This window comes from Chamaea fasciata, unplaced genomic scaffold, assembly GCF_029207755.1.
Source record: "Chamaea fasciata isolate MVZ Bird 193981 ecotype frontalis unplaced genomic scaffold, bChaFas1.0.hap1 SCAF_6, whole genome shotgun sequence".
NCBI classification, from domain to species: domain Eukaryota; kingdom Metazoa; phylum Chordata; class Aves; order Passeriformes; family Sylviidae; genus Chamaea; species Chamaea fasciata.
The window spans coordinates 46647676-46670601 of NW_027094091.1; the positions used below are offsets into that span (position 1 = coordinate 46647676).

At 38.8% G+C, this 22926-nt stretch overlaps 1 protein-coding gene across 1 annotated transcript in view; it reads left to right on the plus strand.

Moving 5' to 3' along the window:
- COL25A1 (collagen type XXV alpha 1 chain) overlaps window positions 1-22926 on the plus strand; it is a 298968-nt gene that overhangs the window by 211007 nt on the left and 65035 nt on the right. Inside the window, exons 9-12 of the mRNA XM_066186248.1 lie at window positions 417-524; window positions 3630-3665; window positions 15392-15418; window positions 17867-17911. Coding sequence (XP_066042345.1) covers window positions 417-524; window positions 3630-3665; window positions 15392-15418; window positions 17867-17911 — 216 coding nt within the window. The remainder of the gene's footprint in view (window positions 1-416; window positions 525-3629; window positions 3666-15391; window positions 15419-17866; window positions 17912-22926) is intronic.

Here is a 22926-nt window from a genome sequence, read left to right on the forward strand (position 1 = left end):
GAAAATTGCTGTGCAAATCTGCATATTCTCAGATGCAACTTTTCTCTTTTGCCTCAGCTTTGTTATGATTATGCAAATCATGAAGCAAACAGATGCTTATCAAAAACAGTCACTTGCACTGGAGAACTAAATTAGTAAAATATTTCAAGACCATCACAAATTTTGGCATATGTGCTGTGGTAAAACAAGCAGCTCACAATCTGAACCTTCTGCCCTATGGCTGATTGCACCAGACAGACACAAACTGTTGGTCTTCAAGGCAAAGTGCTGTTTCTGCCATAAGCAGTGAAGAAGCCACTGTCCAGTTCATGGAAGCTTCTTCCAGCTGGTCTTGCACTCTTTATGGGTGAATTGATGTGTTTTTATGTGGTTGATGCCTCTAAAGCAAATTTGTGACCATTTTTTTATTGGTTTAGGGGGACCAAGGACAGGCTGGACCCCCTGGACCTCCAGGGCCCCCAGGACCCAGAGGTCCCCCAGGAGACACTGGCAAGGATGGTCCTCGTGGGATGCCTGGCTTAACGGTGAGTTACTCTGTTGCTGCTTTGGTGTGCACATTTCTGTCAAGTGTGGGCCAGCATGGTGTCAAAGGCATTTTCTGAGGTAAGACTGGCAAGTAAGACATGCGGAAACTGAACTCTAGGCAGGTTTCAAGCTGTACCTGAAGTCCCACACACACAGAACAAGGGTATAGCAGGGCCAGAAGTAACACCAAGATTTCTTGCCTCCTACCCCTGGCAGTTTAACTACGCTTTCTAAGGTTTCTCAGTCACTCACTGATGTTTAATAGCTGTGTCGGGAGAGTCTGCCCCTTTCCACAAGTAATAAGTGTTTCTATTCAAACTTCAAGATAAAACTGAATTTGAGGCCTCGCAGAATGGATGTGCTTGACTTCTCACTTCTTAATGGTTTAACCTCAAATGTCACGGAATAAAGTAATAAACTGCTTAAGCTGTCCAAGGTATGATGAAGTTTGTATTTAGATTCTGCCATCTTTAAACAGAACAGTACCATTTTCTTTGGCTCAGGTCCCCTACTTCATTAGGACAAGCAGCAGAATCCAGTATATTGTGTATTGTTTGTTTTAGGCACAGGAAGAATCCCACATTTTTTAAACAGATGTCTAAACACATGACTTTTTAGAAAAGTATGTGTTTGATTTTAGTTTTCTATTTTGTGGTCTCCTTAATTTTTATTCCTTTGAAAGAAGTATCTCTTTTCACCATGGATGCCACTGTGTTATCAGTGTGGAAATGGAATCACAGACAGGAGAGAGACATGAAAAAATGAAATGGCACATGTACAGATGCACACACACACATTCACATCCAAGAAAAGTGAAGATTGTGGCCAAGAAGACACATGAGGAGCCAGCAAGGTGAGGAGCAGCACTGGAAACAGAAACTGGTTTCTGGAAGAAAGAGCATCACTTGTTACATGAGGCCAGGACAGCATAAGTTTTTCCTGCAGGACCTTTTTAGCTAAAACCAAGAAAGAAAATATCTACACTCCTGTTTTAACCCTATTCAGGTATTACTATCTAAATGTAATATAGCATGATAATACTAAGATGCTGCTAAAATTTCCTGTGAAAATCCAGCAGTGCTGGCCAGTTGAGACCTCTAGGGCTGTAGAGCTGCTGCTGCTCCTGTTGTTGTTTTGGCTTGGTTGTTTTACCACTCCTGCCCTCATAAGTTCTAGCTCAACGTTATTAACTGACATTAAAAGTCTGTAGCTCTCAATGATGCTTTACTTTGGCAACTTCTCATTTCTTGTTAGTCCTGTGGCATGTCAGGTTCTGGGCCTCTTCTGAGTCTCCCTTGTGTTCTTCTGTTGTGGTTGAATGGATTGTGGTCAGCAGAGTTGGTGCTGGGTTGGTCTAGTAAGGGCAAGACTGAAACCAGAATCCATTTCTGACTGCAGCGATAGTGTTTTAATAATTCACATACATGGGGCTGGTAGAGTCAGCTGGCCTTGCTGATTACAGTGTGTCTGCATGTTGCTTTGTGCTTTTTAGCAAAGGGATCATTAGTGTTTTTCATAACAGGAAAGTCATGCATTTTATGCAATGAGGTCATTCCATTTTATAATAGTTCTGTAGTGATTTTGACTTTAGATGGCAAGAGAGAGTTTCTTTTTATAGTTTTTAAGCTGTGGCTATCTTAAGCCCTATAACACTATTGAAAATCAGTTCATAACACTGCTTTAGAATCAGATACAAACAAGCACTCAGGTAGAAACCCTCCAGTTTGCTGCCCCTCACTACTGTTCTATTCCCTCAGGTTAATGTTCCTGATCCTCAGAAGGCTTGTTCTTCCATGGCTGTGTGATACACAATCAAATAGGAGAGCTGTAAAGGGAAAACTTAGCTGAGAGGGAAGGACAGCTTTATCTATGAGGTATCTTTATCTTTGAGGAACTTCGAGCTAGTGAGCTGAAAGCAGCAACTGTACTGTGCTATGAGCTGGGGTGTTGCAGCCTCAGACAGCTCTAGGAGGAAGTCCTTAGAGTGACCAGGTACCATTAGGCAGACACTGCCTCTTTTGCAGGGTTAGATAAAGTAGGAGCTTTATAGGGCTTAAGAGGCAATGCAGCTTCCAGCCTGCCGTTCTCAAGCAAGAAGGTTTACAATTGCCACAGCTATAAATAAGATGGTGTTTTGGGGCAGTGATTGGCCAGAAAGCTGTGCCTCCATGGCTTCTTTGTCCCGACTGGCCTTGGTGTGTCTGCAGACACTGTGTTTGCTTCTGAGTGTGATGCACGCATACCTAGAGAGGCAGTTCTGATTCTTTTCAGTTACCAGGAACAACGACATCGGAACAGTCCTCATTGGTTTTGTGACAGGCTTTCTTTTATGACAAAGCTGCTAAAGAAGACCCTGTGCTGAAACAGTGCATGGACTGCTCTGTGCTCAGTTGGGTTTTTAAGGGAGTGGTATATAAACCAGACCACTAAAGTGGAGCTCTGTTTTTTTTGGATGGGTATTTTTAGCCCATGTTGTATGACTGATATGTTTTACTGTCTCTACAGACAGATGTATGTATGTTCATATGGAAAGAAAGGGGAGATGATAGATTCTGACTCTCTGTATAGTTGTGCCCACAGAAAGAGAGTACATTGGAGAAATGATGGGTTACCATTTTGAAAGCCAGTCCAGGTATTTAACGGCTGAGTAATTATTTCATGGCTTCAAAATACCAATATTCATGGTTTTATGGAACATGGTAATTGACAACAGTAAGTTACGGCTGCTGACTGAATTGATGACACAGACCAGTAATCTTGGAATATATAAACTCTGAGATACAGCACATATGTAAAAATAACCTTTCTCTCTGTCCTTTAGCACAGTGGAATAGAATATTATGTTTGGAACCAAGGGACAGAGTCAGAGCACTAATACTTAACTCTCGCCTTGAGAACTATACCATTACTTGATTGTGAAGCAGTACTTCTTAAGATGTCTGTGATTTGGACTACCAGGTTAGAAAGCAAAAAAGTAATATATTTAATGTGCAATTAGCTGCCTTACCTGTTTAAGAATGAAATTTTTGAGATACTTTATTTTTAGATAGAAAACTGGATTCAAGATATGTTGCTGAAATTATTCACTCCTTTTTTATTCAAAGGGTGAGCCAGGAAAACCAGGAGAACAAGGATTGACAGTAAGTATTCTTCCAGTTTTCTAAAAAAGTGTAACATAACATGCACCTTTTAAAATGGGAAATTCCAAAAAACTTTATAGCTGTGTATTTCCTGACCTTCCTTTGTCATAGGCTATTTGAGGCCTTATTTGTGAAGAAAACGCAAGAAAGAAAACGTCCTGTTTAAATACAGTCACCTCTCATATAAGGCCAACTTCTTTAAGCTTGAAGAAGCAGAAGGAAATTAAACTGCTAAGGGCACAGTAAAACAAAAAAGAACCAAGCCAGGGGTTCCCAGTTCCTGGCCCCCTCTGAACACTGTCTCTGAAGCTGACTTGTTTCTACCTTGAGACCACTGAGCAGCACAGGAACCATCTACATGTTATACGGGCCAAAATTCAAGCTATGTCTGTGGCAAGGGCTCTGGACCTTTGCATAACAGAACAGCGAAGAGACAGCAGTGAAGCTCTCAAAGTTCTTCTGTTCTGAGGTTTCAGGTTTTTCCCTCTCTGTGTGTCAAATGTTTCCGATTCATTTGGAATTAAATTGAAGCTCCACTGGTTGTAAATCATCTTTAGCCACAAGTTAAGGCATCATAAGTTTCTGCCTGTCACATATTTCCAGAACAGTGCTTTTTCTGGAATATGCAGTGCTTTTTCTCCCTTAAGATCTCTATAAACATGGTTATTTTTATTTTTATGAGAGATGAAAGATTGTAGCTCAGGGCATGTGGTTTTGATTCCTGAGTATTTCTGAGGAGGAGGATCATCAGTAATAATCAGATCAACAATCAGTGCAGATCTGATTGCTATCTGAATTTGTGAAGATTTAAACAGGTACAATGATATTTAACCTTGACAAATTGCAAAATATTTTCAATGGACAAAATCTGGTATATTTTGGAAGAAAAAAATGAAGATGAGATTTGTAAGTATCTTCTGTGATCAGGTAGTTAAAGTCTGGTACTTTTTCATTTTGCAGTAAAGGTTTATCAATTGTAAAATAAAAGCCTCCCAAAGGTACTACCTTGTGTTTTAGCATGCTTCTGGGTTCTTTTTTACTCTGTTCTTTCGGTTTCTGTGCACCTGTGAGGAACAGATGTAATAGCTAGGAAGGGAGCTTTTTTGGTTTGTTTTCTTGTACTTGGAATATTCTCCAATTTGACCTCTGGACAGAACTCACTCAGGTTTTGCAAAAGTGTCTTTCTATTGAAGACCAGATCTGCAGAGGATCCTTGAGGGCTTTTAATCCATCACCTTTTAGTCCCCATGTTCAGAGCATTCCCACTGCTCTGACACAACCGTCTGTGTGTAAGAAATAAAAAAGTGCTACTGCTCTATTTCTCTAAATGTAGATGTGTTTAGATAGGAAGAATAGGTGTTTAAAAATCAAATCAGCAAGCTTGAGTTGGAGAAAGATCCCAGATTATATGAATTTCCAACTCCAAATGTCTTCTTGAAAAAGTCAGTCTGATGGCTTAAATGTTAGGTTATGTATAGTTAAAGTACATCAGAGTATCAGAGAGGTAATTAGTTTCTTTTAATTCTTCTTGGTGCTTCTGACATACTCTTTATGCCAGTACAGATTTGCAGACTTCTCTTCCCTGTGGAAAATGTCACAATTATTCAGGGACTGTTCAACCATTCCTCACAACTTCCATCATGCGTTTCATGAATTTCTGTTTTGGAAATTCTGATTCTGCTCCAGGAATAGATGATTTTCCAACATGTATGTTATAAGATTGCATTGCTAGAAAAAATAGTATATTATTTGGTGAGGAGCACCGGCCTTTTCCTGCCTGAGTTTCTTTCTGTACATGTTTCACCTATTATCTTTTCAAAGTAAAGGAAAACTAAGATCCCTGCCCAGAGGAGCTTCTAGGTTATTTCTGCAGGAATTCTTCTGGAAGGACTTGCCTTTGTTTCACACCAAGAGTCTCCCATCTGAGATAGCTTCCTGTTTTTCTTCTTGGTGAAATTGGAACTCGGAATTCAATGAGTTCCATAAAGTACTACCAGTCCTGGTCTCCTGCTGTGGTTTCCTACTTGCCCACCTGTCCAAGGTCCTTCACAGTAAGAGGCAAGTACTGTGGCTTATATTCAGATTCTTCCTCTGAGGTGGAGGCGGGATGCAGCCAAGAAGAGCACTAAATACTGGGAGAGAATCCATAAGTTTGGGTGACATGCTGAAGGTTGTGGAAGATGAAGACTAATTATGGCCTAGAGGGTCACACTCTGAGGCTTTAAATCCCCTGGTGCAGTTCAAGTTAAGGATAGCAGCAAGCCTGACCTCTGGATTATAATAATGGGGACAGAACATCTTCTCTTTCAAAAGCATTTTTACACCTGTATTTGGTAGCATGCTGTGGGATTTCTAGATGAATGTACGTGTTATTGATAGAGCTGGCAATTTTAATACGAACCTGTGACCAGACAATGACGTAGCTTGAAATTACTTCATCTTCTGTTTTCTCACAAAAGAAGGGGAATAAATTTCTTGAAGAGTACAAGATATGGCAACAGAAATAGGTAACAGTTAAGTTTTTCAGCTTGTTCCTCAGCATGTAGCAGGAGCCTATGACACAGGCTGAGTAATGCATGACCTACTGTGTGAATCAATACATACAGGTAACCAGGGCAACCACAAAGCCCCGGCTGAAATGCAAAGAGTAGATTTATTTCCTCACCTAGCTAACAGCACTGGGCAGCTGAGACACACAGAGACGCAGCTCCATTAGGCTCAGTTTATCCTGGTGAAAAGAGACACACAGGGATACAGGCTCCCTTAGGCTCAGTTCTTCCTAGTGCACAGCAGGGGTGTGATGGGGCTGCTATTTGCCTCAGTATGTCCAAGATTTCCTGCAGGAGCAGTCTGTCACAAGGCTGTGCTTCTATGGTCACTCCTTCTCCCACCAGAAGGCTCAAGCATGTCTGTGACAGTGTGTTACCTCCACACAGGAATTCTGCTTCTCAAAACAGGCAGAGGATGAGCAACAGTAGACATAGTAACTGACGTTTCCCCACACCGAAATTCTTAGCGTTCCCAGCTGCAAGCTCACTTTGAGTGAAATTATTTCTTGAATTATTTCTTGCTTACCAACTCTTGTGGGTTTAACCCTTTCCTCCCAACACTTGCAGCAATGTGTGCCTTGATTTACAGAAAGTTGAAATTATTTTAATGTATTTGGAATTCTGGGAGTGTTCCTGTTCTCCTTTCAATGACACAGGAAATCCAATGACTCTAGTGAAAAGATGTCAGTTTGCTGCAACTGAGGATCTTCCATGTTTTTCTTCATATGTAATGAAGTTCTGTGTTAGTAAATAAAAAAGAAAATAATATTTCAGGGTGATATTGTGAGAGAGGGCAGTAATAACTTTTCCCCCTCTCAGGCAGGAGAGTTTTGCTTGCACCATACACAGAGAATGACAGTGTTTGAGTTCTCCGACATGAGTTTTTCTTTGGCTCAAGAGAGTTCATCTTAAAGACAAAGAATGGCCTTTCTTTTTCCCTATTTCCACTGTAAAAAAAATGCATGGGTTATGGCGTGGTGGTGGGACAATTTAGGAGATTCAGTTGTTTCTTACAGGAGTCTCTCATTCTCTGTTAAAAATAATTCCAGGTTGTCTAAGTGCCAACATGCTTCTTTTGCTTGTCTGTCCTTGCAGTTGAGATGTTTAGGAGAACTCTTTGCAAGGGTTTTTTGACTCTCTATATTGCTGTGTCAGGATGAATATGTTTCCTCTTTGAGCCAAGAAATTTCAGTTTCTTTTTAGGTGACATGGAGGTTTGAGTTATAAAGATGTGACTGCATGCCTCTTTAATGTTAGAAGAGAATGAAAGAATGACTAGTAGATGACATTTGTGTCTGGTTTCCATGACATTTGAAAGCCCTGCAGATGTACTTTCTTTAATAGCTGAAGGTATCATTCCTCTGTGCAGAAAGGATTAAGAGAATTCAGGGGGAGGCCAAGCAGTGGGGTGACCAAAGGGATTTAAGTTTTGAAATATTATGTGGAACTAGAAAAATGTATGCTACCCGAGAGAAAAGGCCAGTAGTTTCCATAGCTTTTCAACCTTTTCAGTTAAAGCTGTGTCCTGCCTCTCATAATTCATCCTGCTTCCCCTGCCATTTGTCTTCAATTCTTGGTGATAAAGACTCCTAAATACCATACAAGAATTATTCCAGTTTATTTTCTCACTTTCAGAGTGAATAATAGATGGATTTATGATTCTTTTCTACCCATGAGTTAGGATTTCTGGTTGCAGACTGTTCATGAGAACTAAGAGTTCAGTGATGCCAATTATTAAAGGCTAACACTAGCAGATGAACATGCTCAGATTCATAAACTGCAGTGGTATAGAAGGTCTGCATGGGATGCTTTTGTTCCTAATTTCCATGTGGGAGATTTTTTTTGTGTTTTTTTGTGTAAAGTATTTTAAACTAGTTCAAATTAATCAAAATCTGGAATATTAAAATATGCTATGTTTTCATCTCCTTTTTTCAGAAGAAAATTTAAATATGTTTAGCATACAACCACTTCTTGTCAGTGGAAGAAAACCTCAGTGTATTATTTTCCTCCCCAAAATGGGCCTTAAAGACAGATAAGTAATTTTGCATATGCTTTACATGAACAGAACGCTCCAGAATAACCAGAGAACTCAGGTAAAGGTGTCTCTTTGCAAAAGAAATCTATACTGTGATGATTTACCCAAATGCAAAATCCATCTGCTTTAAGATACATTGTTTTCCAAACTACTTCTTTTGTGCTTATACCGACTTGCTGGGCATCTGTTCAAGAAAGTAAAATGTAATGTTATTGCTTTCACTGGTTATTCAGAAAAAGGAGGATGTTCTTCCAAAGGATATAGCCATATTTGTGAAAGACAGTGGAATAATGTAACCTTGCAGTTAAGCCTGTAGAATGTCACATCTTTAAAATGAATTAATACTGTTTTTCATCTTAGGTAAAAATGAACTCTTAGGGACCTGGCAGAATTGTCTGGGAAGTTCTGCTGGTTTCAATCCAGCCTTTCAGGCCAATGGTCAAGGCCAGATTCTTAGCTGCTGTGAATCTTCATAGCTCCTCTGGGAAGCTACTAATTGTGATTTTGTTTTCAATGGCCAGAGTTCTGTAGGTGCCTTCTTTGTTTTATTCTGGTAGCATGTTCATAGTAAATTTTATAAGGTGTTGTTCTTAAGCTGTTTAGCTGCAAAAGTTTATGAGAACTAACAGATTAAATGGAAATTCTCAGCCTGCACCTTTCACAGCAACTGTTCTTTGTTTTCACCAGTACAGTTGCACCGGGCTTAACTTGCTGGAGATCTCAGGGAAAATAAGCATTTTGTAACCTCTGCACTTTGGTAATGGCTGCCACAACAGTGGCTAAAAGGATGGAGATAATAAGTGCTTCTCAAGCACTAATTAATAGCTATTGCAGCACTTTTCATCATTTAAGGTAGATAGCATGGGAGGGGGTCACTCCTTTTTAAGTTGTAAGAGATTTTTCATCATAGTTAATCTCCTATCTGATCACTCTTATATCTAGGTGATGCATCAATATTACAGCATTGAACATTTCAATACTAGCATTCTAGAAACTGTAATCTTTATGAAATACTCCTCAACCATGCAGGTACATATTTTCAGAGTTTTACAGAAAGGAAATGGGATCCAGACACAGGCTCAATGGAAATGCAGATGAATGCTTTGTATGAAACGTGCTTCATCTTCATGTGTATTTGCTAGTTCAGGTTTCCATTTTCAGTTCTTTATGCAATTAGACTGGTAAGTTGGTTTGTGGGAAGAAGGAAGGGATCCTCTCCCTCTATTTGGCACTGGTGAGGCCACACCCACTGTGCTGTGCCCAGTTCAGGGCCACTCACTACAGGAAGGATTTTGAGGCATGTAGAGTGTTCACAGCAGGGCAGTGGAGCTTCTGGAGGGTCTGGAGCACAGGTCCTGTGAGGAGCAGCTGAAAGAACTGGGGATGTTTTGCCTGGAGAAAAGGAGGCTCATTGGGGGACCTTCTTGTTGTCTACAGCTACCTGAAAGGAGGTTGCAGCCAGGTGGGGGTTGATTTCTTCTCACATGTAACAAGTGATAGGACAAGAGGAAAGTGCCTCAAGTTGCATTAGTGGAGGCTTAGGTTGGCTATTAAAAAAATTTCTTCATGGAAAGAGTTGTTAGGGATTGGACCAGGCTGTCCAGGGAAGTGGTTGAACACCCCTGGAGTGATTTAGGAGGTGCACAGATGTGGCAGTCAGGGATATGGCTTAATGGTGGACTTGGCGGTGTTAGGTTAACAGTTGGGCTCAATGATCTTAAACATATTTTCCAATCTAAACAATTCCATTATTCTGTTCTAAGTGTTTAATGATTCTTACAGGCAGCAGAGGGAAAATATCTGTTCTCAGGAACAGTCCTGGAACTTCTTTTGTTTCACAGAAATATAGACAAAATAGTTCCAAGAGATCTTATGGTTACGAAGAACTTTCATAGAAGGTATGGAAGTAAAAAAAATCCTTTTGGTTGTTTAGTTGCAATGTAGTTGTGTTTTTTGGGGGTGGTTTTTATGTTGTTATTTGCAAGGCTTTGGAATAAGAAAATTTTTATATGACAGCATATTGCACCATTGTGACCTATTTTGCTGTATAACTTATTCAGTATACAAAAAACATTCACGTTTTCATGATGTTTTTGTTAGGCATTTTCATTTGGTGTTTGTGCTCATTGTCCATGAACTCTGACACCTTGTAAAACAAATCATTATTCCTGCCCCAGACCTGGAAATTGAAAATGCCCCAACTTTTTAATTCATACATTTCTTCAAGCATTAAGCAACTGAGTCCCTAGAAATTGCATACAAAATTATCTTGAGAGGGTTGCTAATGTATCACACCCTGAATTACTCTCTCTTTGAAACTGCAGCTTTAACCTTTTCAGGGCAGATTTTTTTTTTTTTTTTAGATTGCTAAAACACAGGGAACATATGAAGTATCAAAGGAAAAATACAATTGTAACATTAGAAAAGAGGTGTAGTAAGAATGCTGGACCCCAAACTTTGTTATAACTACACTTACGTAAATCTTTTCAGTTTGGTTTGAATGGGGAGGGGGAGTGATTTGGTTTGTAGGGTTTTTTGTTAGCTTTTGGTGTGTTTTGTTTTGTGGATTGCTTTGTTTTGTTTTAGTTTATTCTGAATAGTTATTTGTTAAGGACCAACTGAAATGTCCAACTTCATTCAGTCATTTCTATAATGCAAAGACTTGACATGCTACAGTCTCTGTAGGTTGGTTTGATTTCCAAAAACAGTGATTGAAGAATGGCACTCATAATGGAAATATTTTACCTTTTAAAAAACACAATTGCACAGAAGACTTTTGTACACATTTTTTTATCCTTAGTTACCCAGTTTTCCAAGTGTTTAGGTGTTATCAATAATTCTCCTTCTCCAGAGAAACACAGAGGGCTGTTGAATTTCTTTGGAGCAACACACCTTGTTTTTCCATCCTCCTACTGTTGAGTTATTCAAATGAGAACCTAATTCAGTGAAGCCCTGCAATAGGTTGTCACAGTTGCCTGGCTAATTTACTCAATTGGACATGATGGTAAAGGGCTCTTCTGAAGTGTTCGTGATGACTGAAAGAGCAAGAACTATTTTTTATTTTCATTACATTTAGTTATCTTCCTATTCTGGACAAGTCTTGCAACCTAAATTTTCAGCCTTCTCAGTTGAAGTTCCTCCGTGAATATGTGTCAATTTGAGGAAAAGTGGCATAATCCTCAGAAATGTAGAGCAGTTACTTAATCTGAACAGTTTTCACAAACTCTTTTAAATTTTGGAAGCCTAGATGCTCTTTATAAAATGAGCTTTTTGACATCGATTGCCAGTGGTTTAGAAGTAGATTCTAAGCATCTCTTTGTGGAAACTCTGGCAGCTTTCAATGCTGCAGGCAAAAGACAAATATTTGCTATCAACATAATCTGCATAGACTGTTACGGAGTGATTTTTCGATCAATGACAGATAGCAATACAATGTACATGTAGTTAGGAGGTGAAAGAATTCTGTACCTCTGGGATTGTTGTTTTCTCAGTCAGCCGATGGTTTTAAAGGGCTATGTGTTTCTGTTTTACCTCCTTCATATTCCCAGATATGATGGTGTGACAGAGGCTGAGTGGCACCTGTGGTGTAGATGGAGCCTCCAGCTGGTGGAGATGACAGCAGGTTCCGTGTGTGTGTGGTCACTGCAGAGCCGAGGCTTTGGGCTTCAGAGGACTGAGGTGGGGACCTGTGGCACCAGCTCTGCACTGGCTGCCAGGACCCAGGGGCAGAATATCTGTCCAGAGGGAAGCTTAGCTGAGCTTGCATTTGCAAAGCATCCCTTTGGGTGGAGCAAACAGCAGGGCTAGGATATTGCTGCAGCTGTTACGGAACACAGAACAAATGAAGAAAAACAAAGAAAAACATCAAAACAAATCATGCTCAGGAACTGATTGGAAACATTCATACGTTTCTTGTCTTCTGCTTCTGTCTGCTGTCTGTTCATCAAGTGGGTAGCACAGGATTCTTGTCAGTTCAGTAGAATAATAGGGGGAAAAATCCACATGTTCATGTGGAATTTTCTTCATAGATGCTTTTAAAGGCTGTCATTTATAACTCTGGAAATAAGCTAAAGCCTTGTTGGTTTGGTGGGGTTTTTTGTCTTTGGTTTGGTGGGTTTTGGGTTTTTTGGGTTTTTTGAGGGTTTTTGTTTGTTTGTTTGTTTTTGCTTTTTTTTCTTGTTTTAGTTTTTACTTTTTTATTTTATTCTTTCATATTTTTTTTTTCTTTCTACCGGATTTTATTTACTTGCTTATTTCTCTCTCTCCAGTGTGTCGTTCTGTGCTTTGATCAGAGATTTTAGGTAATTCTAGAAAAATAAGCACAATTCTGAGGTGTTCTCCAGGTTTTTTTTTTTTTGTTTTTTTTTTAAAGAAGTTTTCTGTTAGTAACCTAATTTCATGTTTTCTGTTAAATGGCAGCAGTCTTATGTCGGTGAGGGACGAGAGCTGCCCGTGAATGAGCTGTTAAGTTTCCAATGGCTTTGAGCTTCTTTCCCAATGCTAGGGAGCAGTGCTATAAAGAAAAATTGTTTCTATTCAGGTGTGTTTTGCAGTCAGAACATTCTAAGGATAACGACTTGTTATCCTGTGTGTTTTGTGAAATGCATAAATTTAGGTAAGCTTTTATTTGAAATTGATTTTTTGAGTCAATACCATGCAATTTCTGGAGGTAGCTATACCGTTGATGACTGTTCTTATCATCAAGAGGCTCAGTGGATGTGGAACACCAGGGCTACTTCCAGTCTGAGAAAAGGCTTAAGTACCAGAAATGGAAAACTTCTAATTGCATAAAATATTTATTGATAAGTACCTGCTGCTTCGTTTCTCTGAATGATTCATTTTAAAGCCACCATAAAAGGAAGACTATGCTGCTATGTAAATATTTTCATATTCAGTAGCTTATCTGGAGAAGCTGGAACCATGTCAGGGATGAGGAGAAAATTGTGGGAAAAAATCTTTTCTGCAATGTCTTGAATTATATCCATCCCACAGGCTGACAGCTGCAAGCACCAGGCAGAAAGTCCTCAACAGAGCGTACATTTAACAGGTTGCTTTGGGGGCTAATATTAGTAAGTGAATTATCATTTACCTTCATACAGCAGTATTGTATTAAGGGCTCCCAAATGATAATTTAATATAGCTGAAGGTCTTTAATAGCTTCTTAAGTAGCTAGAAACTGATATATCCATCCCTTGGACATAAAAATAGATGGTATGAGCTATGAAGGGGGTCTTCAGTTGTTCTGTATTCACTTTGGCGTACTGATGGAGGGATTTTTCCCAAGACCTGAATTAACCCTGAAATGTAGCAGGCTAGTTTGCAACAGGTCAACAGAAAACTGATGCCCAGGATGTAGACATTTGGAGCCTAGTTTGATAACATTGCTGTAGGGAACACACTAGTTCGAGCATTAATTTCTTGATTTTTTAAAATTCTAGACAAACTTGTGTCTTTCTCATGGAAGAAGAAAAGGATGGTGTCAGGCACTTGAACAGTGTCAGAACACTGTGGACTTGTTGTATTTGTGGCTCCTTACCCAGCAGATCACTCACTCTCAGGCACTTACTGAAAAGAAGACTTGATTCACACAGCAGTTTTTGTGAAACACTGTGAGCTAGGGACATTTTTCTCCATCTGAAAAGGCAGATGCTCACTATATTCATTGCTCTGATCATCACCAGTGCTGAGTGCTTAGGTACTTCTGCTTTCTTTTGAAGGCAAGGGAGTGAAATTGTCACCCTCCACCTCACAGGTAGGTTTCCTTTATCATAATCTGTCTCTACAGTCTAAAGGAGATGCTCACAATACTTTCTTTCTGTTAAAACAATCAGGCAAAAGTTTCAAGAAGCAGCATTGATCTATGGTTTTGCAAGGTTTGATGCCAAACCTTAGACATGCCGATCCACATTTAAAACTGCAAGGCTTTCATTCACATCAGGGGATGCAGCACTCAGAATTACCACCAGTGGAGCTTTTCCTTGTTCACACTTTCAAGTTGCATTGGAGCAAATGTTCCAACAGGCCCTGCATCTACCAACAGTGGAGGATTCTGCCTAACTTCACACTAATTTAAGAATAAAATCAGCATCACATTTTGAAGCAGAAATCCTTTTGTTTTCCTGCATAATTGCAGTTCTGGTATCAATCCTTTCCTTTCTCAAAATGAATCAAATAAAATCCATTTTATTCTTTCTCACATCAGAAGGATTTGCGTTCCCAGATTTTGTGTTGTGTTTTGCACCCACATGGACTCTGCATTCACTTTGCTTGATGCAGCACCAGCCCTCACAGTTTGCACCAGTGGCCATTATAGGAACCTGGGGACAGAAATGCATAGAACTGTGGTGAACGTGGTCTGGCTGTTACCAAAACAGACTGCCAAAGTGTCCAAGATATGGTTGGTTGATCTGCTTTCTGTTTCCCCTCTCCACTGTGGCCACCTGGGTACTTCAGAGACACCAGATGAGAAATGGATCCTCTTAATATCAACAAGACCTTGCCTCCTGTATGACATTAAGGAAAGTTAAACTTTCCTGAATTGCGATATCCCTTCCTGTCTTCTCAGGCCATAGGGACAAGATGGTGGTTCTTTGCTTCCCAAGAGCATTCTTAATGATTTCTGAAGTTAAAGATTTTTCTCGTCATTTGCAAATGATGGCACACATGGCAAGTTGGGTGTAACACAGTCATGTGTGCTGGTACTTAGAAGGTGAGAAGATTCTGAGGTTTATGCTTGTCTCTATCTCAAGAATACTTGTTTGCATAAACCTTGTTTTTATGCTGACAAGCTGATATATTACTGTGGACACACAACTTCAGCTGTTAGCTGATAGAGAGAAAAACCACAGTCATCTTAATGCTGGGAGATTTGTCAGTATTAGAAGAAACAGATGGCTTGGAAGAGAAAAGATTAGAAGGGGGAAAATTTGAGTATTCTAGTTAGTAGTTAGTTCAGTTCCAAATGCGAAGAGAAAAGATTCATTGTGGGTTTTGAGCATAAACTTACTTTTCTTTGATTTATGAAACATCAGCTGATTTCAGTCCAGTATCAGAGTGCTTACACAATAAGACAGTCTTAATTAGTCATTTCAGTTTAAATTGGCTGGAGTTTTGATGTTAATTGAATTGTTTTCCCTTTGCAGGGACCTCAGGGGCCTCCAGGACAAAAGGTATAGTATAAACAACAATGCTGTGAAAGTGATTATTCCTCCTGTGCCAAATTGCAAGCAGAAAAGGTGAATGGAATAAACTACTGTACACTGCATTGAATCAATTAGCTTAGGTTCTGAATTTTATTCTTGCAAAATGAAGCCATATAATGTGAGGCACAAGATTTCTCATTTCCCCCATCATAAGAAGTTCAAGTGATGCAGAGCAGACTGTTTTCAATCTGTCTGCTTAACTTTCAGGTGAAAAGGTCACTATAATTTTCTCATTCATACACTGGTACGATTAGGAAACCAAACTTAAAACCTTGTGAAAGGTGGGGAGATAAAGTTTCTGATTAAATGCATGTCTTTACTGGAGTAGATCAGTGCCATATGACTAAAGAATTGACCAGCAGAAACAAAGGCTGTAGGTGTTGCTGATAAATAGTGCTTGGCTGGTGGCGTTCAGGTGGTCTGCCGGTGTCTTCCTGTTCCTTCTGTAACCTGAGACCTGACTTCCTGGGAATGCCTTCAACGTTATTTACACTCATTAAAGCTGACTGCCTCGGTTTGATTGAGTGAGTTTAAGATTTATGGAATTGCATCATTAAAACAGTCCTCAGAATATCAGCAGTAACAGCTAGTCAGTGGTACTTTTCTGGCATCTGACTCACATACCACCAAGGTGAGTAATTTTCTAGCTGATTTCAAAAGATTGAAAAGTTGTATGAAAGGTATTTAATAAAACAGCTATAATTTGTATGAAGGTAAAAAAAGGAGGAAGGGATAAGTAGTATTGACATATGTGAGAAAGGTGCATGCTTTTCTTCTTCTGAGATGATGTTCTTTAGAGTGAAGCATCTGTTAAAATGAAACTTTTTTAACGAAAGAAAAATGTGTGATGTGTAAAAACATAATCCCAAAGTATACAAATCGGTGGAATTTTGGCAGCTGTGGGCTATATAGAGTTTACAGGCTGAAGGAGAGGACTACCCTTTGTGTTTGGCAATGCAGGAATGTGTCTCATGTCTAAGTTGCCATTATAAAGCAGACCCCCTAAGAATTGTGAAGAAGGATATTTTGCGTGTACAACATCAGCAAAACCCACGTGCTGATGAACCTTTGAATATCTGATAAACATTTACTTATCACAATAGAATCAGCTTCATTTTACACTTTCTAACATCCTGTGTTTCGTAAGAAAAATAATCAGCTGCCACTGAGAGGAGGAACTGTTACACATAGGATAGTTTATTGAGGCTAATGGTTTAATGCCCTCCTGAGCTTTGCCTTCTAGTTTTCTGGAAAACTGATACAGAGATGTGAAAATGTTCACTCAGGCCCCTTTGCAGTAGCTTAAAGCCATGACCATGTATCCAGCAAAGAGAGACAACAAGGATGCTGAAGTGGGAGCTTTGGGAGAAAGGGGAGAGCTTTGGGAGTCATGGAGATATGCTGGGATGCGGTTTATTATTTCTCACGAATTCAAAGCTCTCTTACTAGCTCTTGGAGGGTTTTTAAGACCCTCATGAGTTCCTTCCTTTCCCTGTTTCACAGGATTTCCCAACTCTATTATTGACAAATGCATGCATGCCTTTTGGACAAATTTCCTTTGGGTGTTGGTGATAATTTTAATGAAACCTCTAACCAAAACAGAGGGGGAATTGCCATGCTGCAGTTCTTTCCGTTCCCTTGCTGAGCAGCACCATTTTTATAAAATAAGAGGAGAATGCTGTACAAGCAGATGCAGCTCTCCTGCTTTCCTCATGCTTTGTGTTTTTAGTAAACTTCCATAGCAAGTTGCACAAGGTCCTTCAAAAAATTATCCATCACATAGAAACTTAAAGTATGAGAGCTTTGTAAAAAAGATCTCACCAATGTTATGATTCATTGTTCATTTTTTTCCTTCTTTGTACCTTTGTCCCTGTATTGACCTTTTAATTTTGATTGCACTAATATTGGTGCAGTTTAAAAGTGCATCTGTAATTTTTACTGTCAGACTGAATCACTGCAGATTATCTCTTAAAAGCCTTGAGATGCATTGGTGCCACAAGTTATTGAGCTTGAATGATGCCTCTGGAAGCATTAATAGTGTTGTTCAGGTGCTATATTCGATTGCATGGGATCAGTCTCAAAACTTATTGAGAGCAGTAAATGGAATAGCATTTTAATTCTTACATTTCTTACGAAGCATCCACAACATTACAAAACATGAGCTTGAAGCTTCTTTCTGGAAAAGGCCATACTTTGAAAGTCTTAAAAATGTACAACATTTTTATATGAATATGTCTAATTAGTATAAAATTTCAACTGAAAGGAGAGCTCAGCTTGGATAAAAATGAGTTCTTGAAAAATTTATTGCAGCTACAATAAGCAAACATTCACCATTATTTCTAAATACTGTATTATGAGATGAAAGGTTTCATGACCTGTTTAATTTGCTAAACACTGGCGTCTGTTTCCCTCTAGGGTTCTGTTGGAGTGCCTGGTGTTCCCGGGAGAGATGGACAAGTGGTGAGTTCTCTGACTTTTTCAGCACTGCCATTATTTATGTAGTGGATTAAAGCAATTTTGGCTTGTTCACATGAGCAGTATGGAACCTTATATCCAGAGCTGTGGTTTCAAATTGGCTGCATGAAAAAGACTGTATAATGTGCTTTGTGCTCTGAAGTAATTTTTTTATAGTAATTTTTTTCTAGTTTTACCTGGACAAGCAGCAAATGTAATTAATTAAGCTGAAAGTCCAGTGTTCAGATTTGATGATGACTGACAGGTTGTAGAAGGAAATGCCTATTAGTAGTGTGTTACTTGGGTCAGCATATTTACAAACAAAGGGTTTTTTTACTTTTTGTTAACTCAATTCCACAGTGCAAACACGTTGATATTGGGTATTGATATGGTACCCAATGCATTGCTAATACAACCTATAAATAGAGAAATAAGAAGAGATGGAAGTGCAGCTGGAGTATAATTTGAAATTGAATTTTGGGGATGAAAACACAGAGGAATAAATCAAACAAATATTTTTGAACACAATCAAGAGGAAATGCTAACTTAGGCAAGTCGCTGTCATCTCTCAGTAAAGTCGTAGTCCAGAACAGCCTTCCATAAGGAGAGGTCACAGTAAAGCAGCAGGACTGTGTTACAGCATTGCTAAGGTTTCCTGGCAAATCTGGGTGACGAAGTTTAAATAGTACACCTTCTTGACTGTAAAGAGTTTAATCCATCTGTTGTTCTCACAAGCCCTAGCATTCCTAGTGAACTTCAAAAGCACTGGCAAGGGGATGCCAAAAGGAAAATGTATGATAAATATGTTCACCAGGTTCAAGCAGTAGCAGATGGTAGTGTATAAGGGTTGTATTAGACAATCATCTCTTCTGCTTCCGTCATCAAGAGCCCTAGGAATAAGTGTTAAGATGTTTCAAATAATTTACTTTCAATTCTAATTTTTAAAAAAAGGATATATTGTTTCTAATAGCATAATACATTGTATTAGACCTGTGTTTTGAGTAATTATAAGAAATAATGTCATGATCATTTATTTCACTTTAGTGATAGCAATGGGAATTTATTTTTAAACTATTCAGACTATTATGAGTAATGTGAAATAACAAAATAAAAAATATTTAGAATTTAGTATATATCTATGTAAAATACCAGAATTTGTTACAAAACAATATGAAACAAATTTTCATTAAGCCCTCAGATTTTTTCTTTCATATTTTACAGCTGCATTCAATTGCAACAGGAATGGTAGACAGTACTTACCGAGATGCTGTTGCTGTACATAATTCAAGTAATTTTTATGGCCTGACTGAAATGCCAGTGAAAAATTACTTTGTAGCATATCTTTAGGAATTTGTAAGAAGACTGGATGGACTGAAGTTGGAAACCACTTTGAATAGAACAGGACTGATGATTCATATTTTATTCGAGAACTTTTTTCAATAGTAATCATACAAACTCCAGCCAGAGAAATTCTCTCAGACGCGAAGAAAAATTGATGCTAATGAAATGTGTCAAATGTGTGATTAATGTGTCATTTTGGGAGACAGGGAATTTTTTTAAGCTCTATGGCAAGGTTGTTGCATGTCTATTTTTAGGAGACCACATAGACTTATCTGCTGTCATGTTTCAGGGGGCATAAAAGAAATGTGCAGTTGAACATTATGGGAAGATGCAAACACATCTTTAAATGTTGGTTATTAATTTTAAATTGTGCTTTTAAAAACTCCAAAATTTTCAATTTATGGGTGTCTGTTTATTTGATTTACTTCAATGTTCATAACATCTATAACTTCGCAGACACTTTAAAATTATTACCACTTTATTAAAGGTGTCAGTGTGTTTTTAGTGTAGCTGAACTGCTTTACTTTTGACCTCTAAGAAATAAACTAAATTAATAAAGTGAAACATAGATGCCAGGACAAAAGCTACACAGATAAAAATAAATTGGTATTGCATTCTTTAGTTTGATTTCCCAACTGTCGGTCAATACTGACTAGAAAGCACTTCCTTGTTTGCAAAAAATACATTATTTTCATATAATACTAGGCAGATGAAAGTTGAATGTTGCTATCTCTTTTAATGAATAGATAAAAAAAATGTTAGCTTGGAAATAGTGATAAAAATTAAGTTTAAACTGAAGCAGTGTTTGTCTAAAGTTAGAAAGTATAATGCAGCCTAGGAATCCCATGTTAATATTTTACTATCAAAAGGTCAGTTCTTCCAGTTTCTGTGGAAAAACAGATTCTCAGTGCAGTGCGACACACAAGATGTTGAATGAGGACCAGAGTGGTAATTTTAAGAGTTGGGCTGTATGTGAGCCAGCTGCTGGCCCTTCTGGCTTTACTCATTCACATTCTTGGTGACTTGCAGAATAGTTGGGTTCAACTTGTATGTGCAATATGAATCATCCTCTTTTTAGAAGTTACATAGTTAAAAGACTTTACAGAAGCCTTACTGTTTTGGTTGCCTTTTGGTCAGTGAGCTCTCTCTGTCAAACAGCAGCATGTGCAGTTCACTAAGTTCCAAGTTAATATTTTTCCTTAGTTTAAAAGGCAGTGAGTGTTAATTACATGCTTAAAATTATGTGTGTGAATGCTTTTCTCATTTGGACAATGAGTTATTTTTCAGCATATTAATGTCAGCAATGAATGAGCTTTGCTCTGTCCTCCAGCAGTTGAACAAAACAGTGTTAGGTCATCTCCATCTTGTATGTGCCCCTGTAATTTTCCTTTTTTTCTTTTCACCTCTTCTTTAATTGAAATTCTGGGTCATGGGCGATGATTGACAAGTCTGACCAATGCATCTGGGAATGAGATCATAAATTCTGAGTGCACTTAAAGCAGTTGTCTAATCCCTTAACATATGAACCACTTCTCATAGACAGTCTCTAGATATTAGAGTAAGTGTAATTTTACACAACCCACATGTTTTTGCAGGACTGATAACTAGTAGATTTTTCTTGTATTCAGAGTAGCAAAATCACTGCCATAAAACCTTCACGCATAGGGCCAAATCCAGTGAAACATTATAGGTAGTCTTGCAAGGACATTTACAATCTTCATCTGTTCCTACATTTGAGAAACTACAGCAAGTTTATCTTGAGAACAGTCACTGGAAAGGAGCTGCTTAATAATACCTGCAGCTGGAGAGAGTGTTGTTTCTGGGATGGACCAAACCTGCTGGGATAAGGAGTCTTTCTGAATGCTGCTTTTCCTTTGCAGACTGTTGTGCAATCCACAGGTTTCTATCACGATGCAATGGCAGATAAACTTCCCTTTCTCCATCCCTGGCAGAAGCTCCTCAGGCACTTGACAAGTACAGAAAAGCATTAGTTCTGCCTGGAGATAGGAGGCTGCAGTGATCTAAGGATACCATATCCCTAAATTAATCATGTTGAAATGGCCACAAAGGGCTTCTTGGAAAGTTCAGCTCTGCAAGTATAGAATATATATTCTGGTATTTGTTAAGTGGTGCTGATTTGAAAAGGGTTCTCAGTGACTGCAGAAGTGACACAAGGAGAAAAGCAGAGATTCCTTAATTTAAGATGGTATTTGGCCTAAAGAAACCCAGTTTTTGGAGTTTGTGCAAATAACTCTCTTTGTTATAAGTAAGAGTTTTTCTGGAGTGCATAAACCCCTCACTCTAAACTTCCATAAATCACTTTTTCCATGTAGTACTTGATATTTTGGTGGGGTTTTTTGTAAGGGTGTATTGAAAACAGAATGAGTGGTCAGGATAGATCCCTTCATTTCAAATTCTTTTGGTAGATTTGCAGTAGTGATTTGCTAAACCTCAGAAGAATTTTCCTTTTTGTCAGTAGGTTCAGAGTCTGGGTATGCACATGTCTTACTGCTTTCTTCCAGCTTCTTGTTCCTCTAATTTTCATGTATTTCCTTATTACTGTGTACAGTGCTGTGTAGGAATACATTTTGAAGGTACCAGTATCAAATTTCTTCAGCAAAATGAGGAAGGGGATGAGTGTACTAACATTTTTTTCAAATAAAGGGAGGAAACATCATAAATGTAGTTCACAAATTCTCAGACAGGTTTGCAGGCCAGCTGAGTCTTGTTGAAGAGCCTTTCCACTTAATTTCAGTTGGTGAGTGGGCCAGGAGAGATTTCCAGCCCTTAAACAAACAATTTTAAGTTACTTTTGAGGGGTGCAAAAAGCAAGTTGAAAGGAATTGAATTCAACCCTGGTTTGAAATGGAAATCATGGTAACATATCTGAAAAAACAATTTTTTACCCTCTGTCCTCATCTTTGTATTTTCGAGTAAAATTAGACTGGATTAGGTTTGGGGCCTCTTGTGTTTCCCTATCCTTGAATTGATTACATTCTAGTGACTGAAAAATATAGCAATACTGACAGCCTTTCTTTCAGGGTGAGGTGGATATCAACCAGCTGGTGTCGACAGAGTTATGCATCTGACCAAAACAAAACCTATTTCAGAACTGCAGCCTCCAGGCAGTTTCTCTGTTACAAACAAGAAAAGCTGGGGCCTCCAGCCATGTTATTTTTAACTGATTAATTCTGGATATGAAGGTATATGCCTCAAGGGCAGAAAGCACTCCAGTTAGGAGAAGCATGCTTTCAACTGCCTCAGCTCCTTTGATATGGACTCTAGTGGGTAATACATTTTCAAACCTGTTCTGAAGTGGATTTTATGAGTTCGTATTGACAGATTTTTTCTCATGTTACCCACAGAGCCCAAGCAATGCTCTATACACTTGAGTACTCACCAAATTCAGATTCACTTTCAGTGTAAGCAGTAAGATTGCCCCTACCCCAAGAGTGTCTGAGGAAACTGCTACACCTATTTATTGAGCAGAGTGCTGAAAGTTGTTCTTTGCCCAAATACAGGAAAGACAAGTCTGTCAGTGTTAATTCAGTTATACAGTTAATACAGGCTCAAGAGTGTCAGGACTTGAACCAAGGTGTTCTGCCATGTGTTCAAAGGAATATTCTTCTGCTTTTGTTTTGAATTGTCTGAAACTCTTCCACTGAATGGCTGGGTTGGGT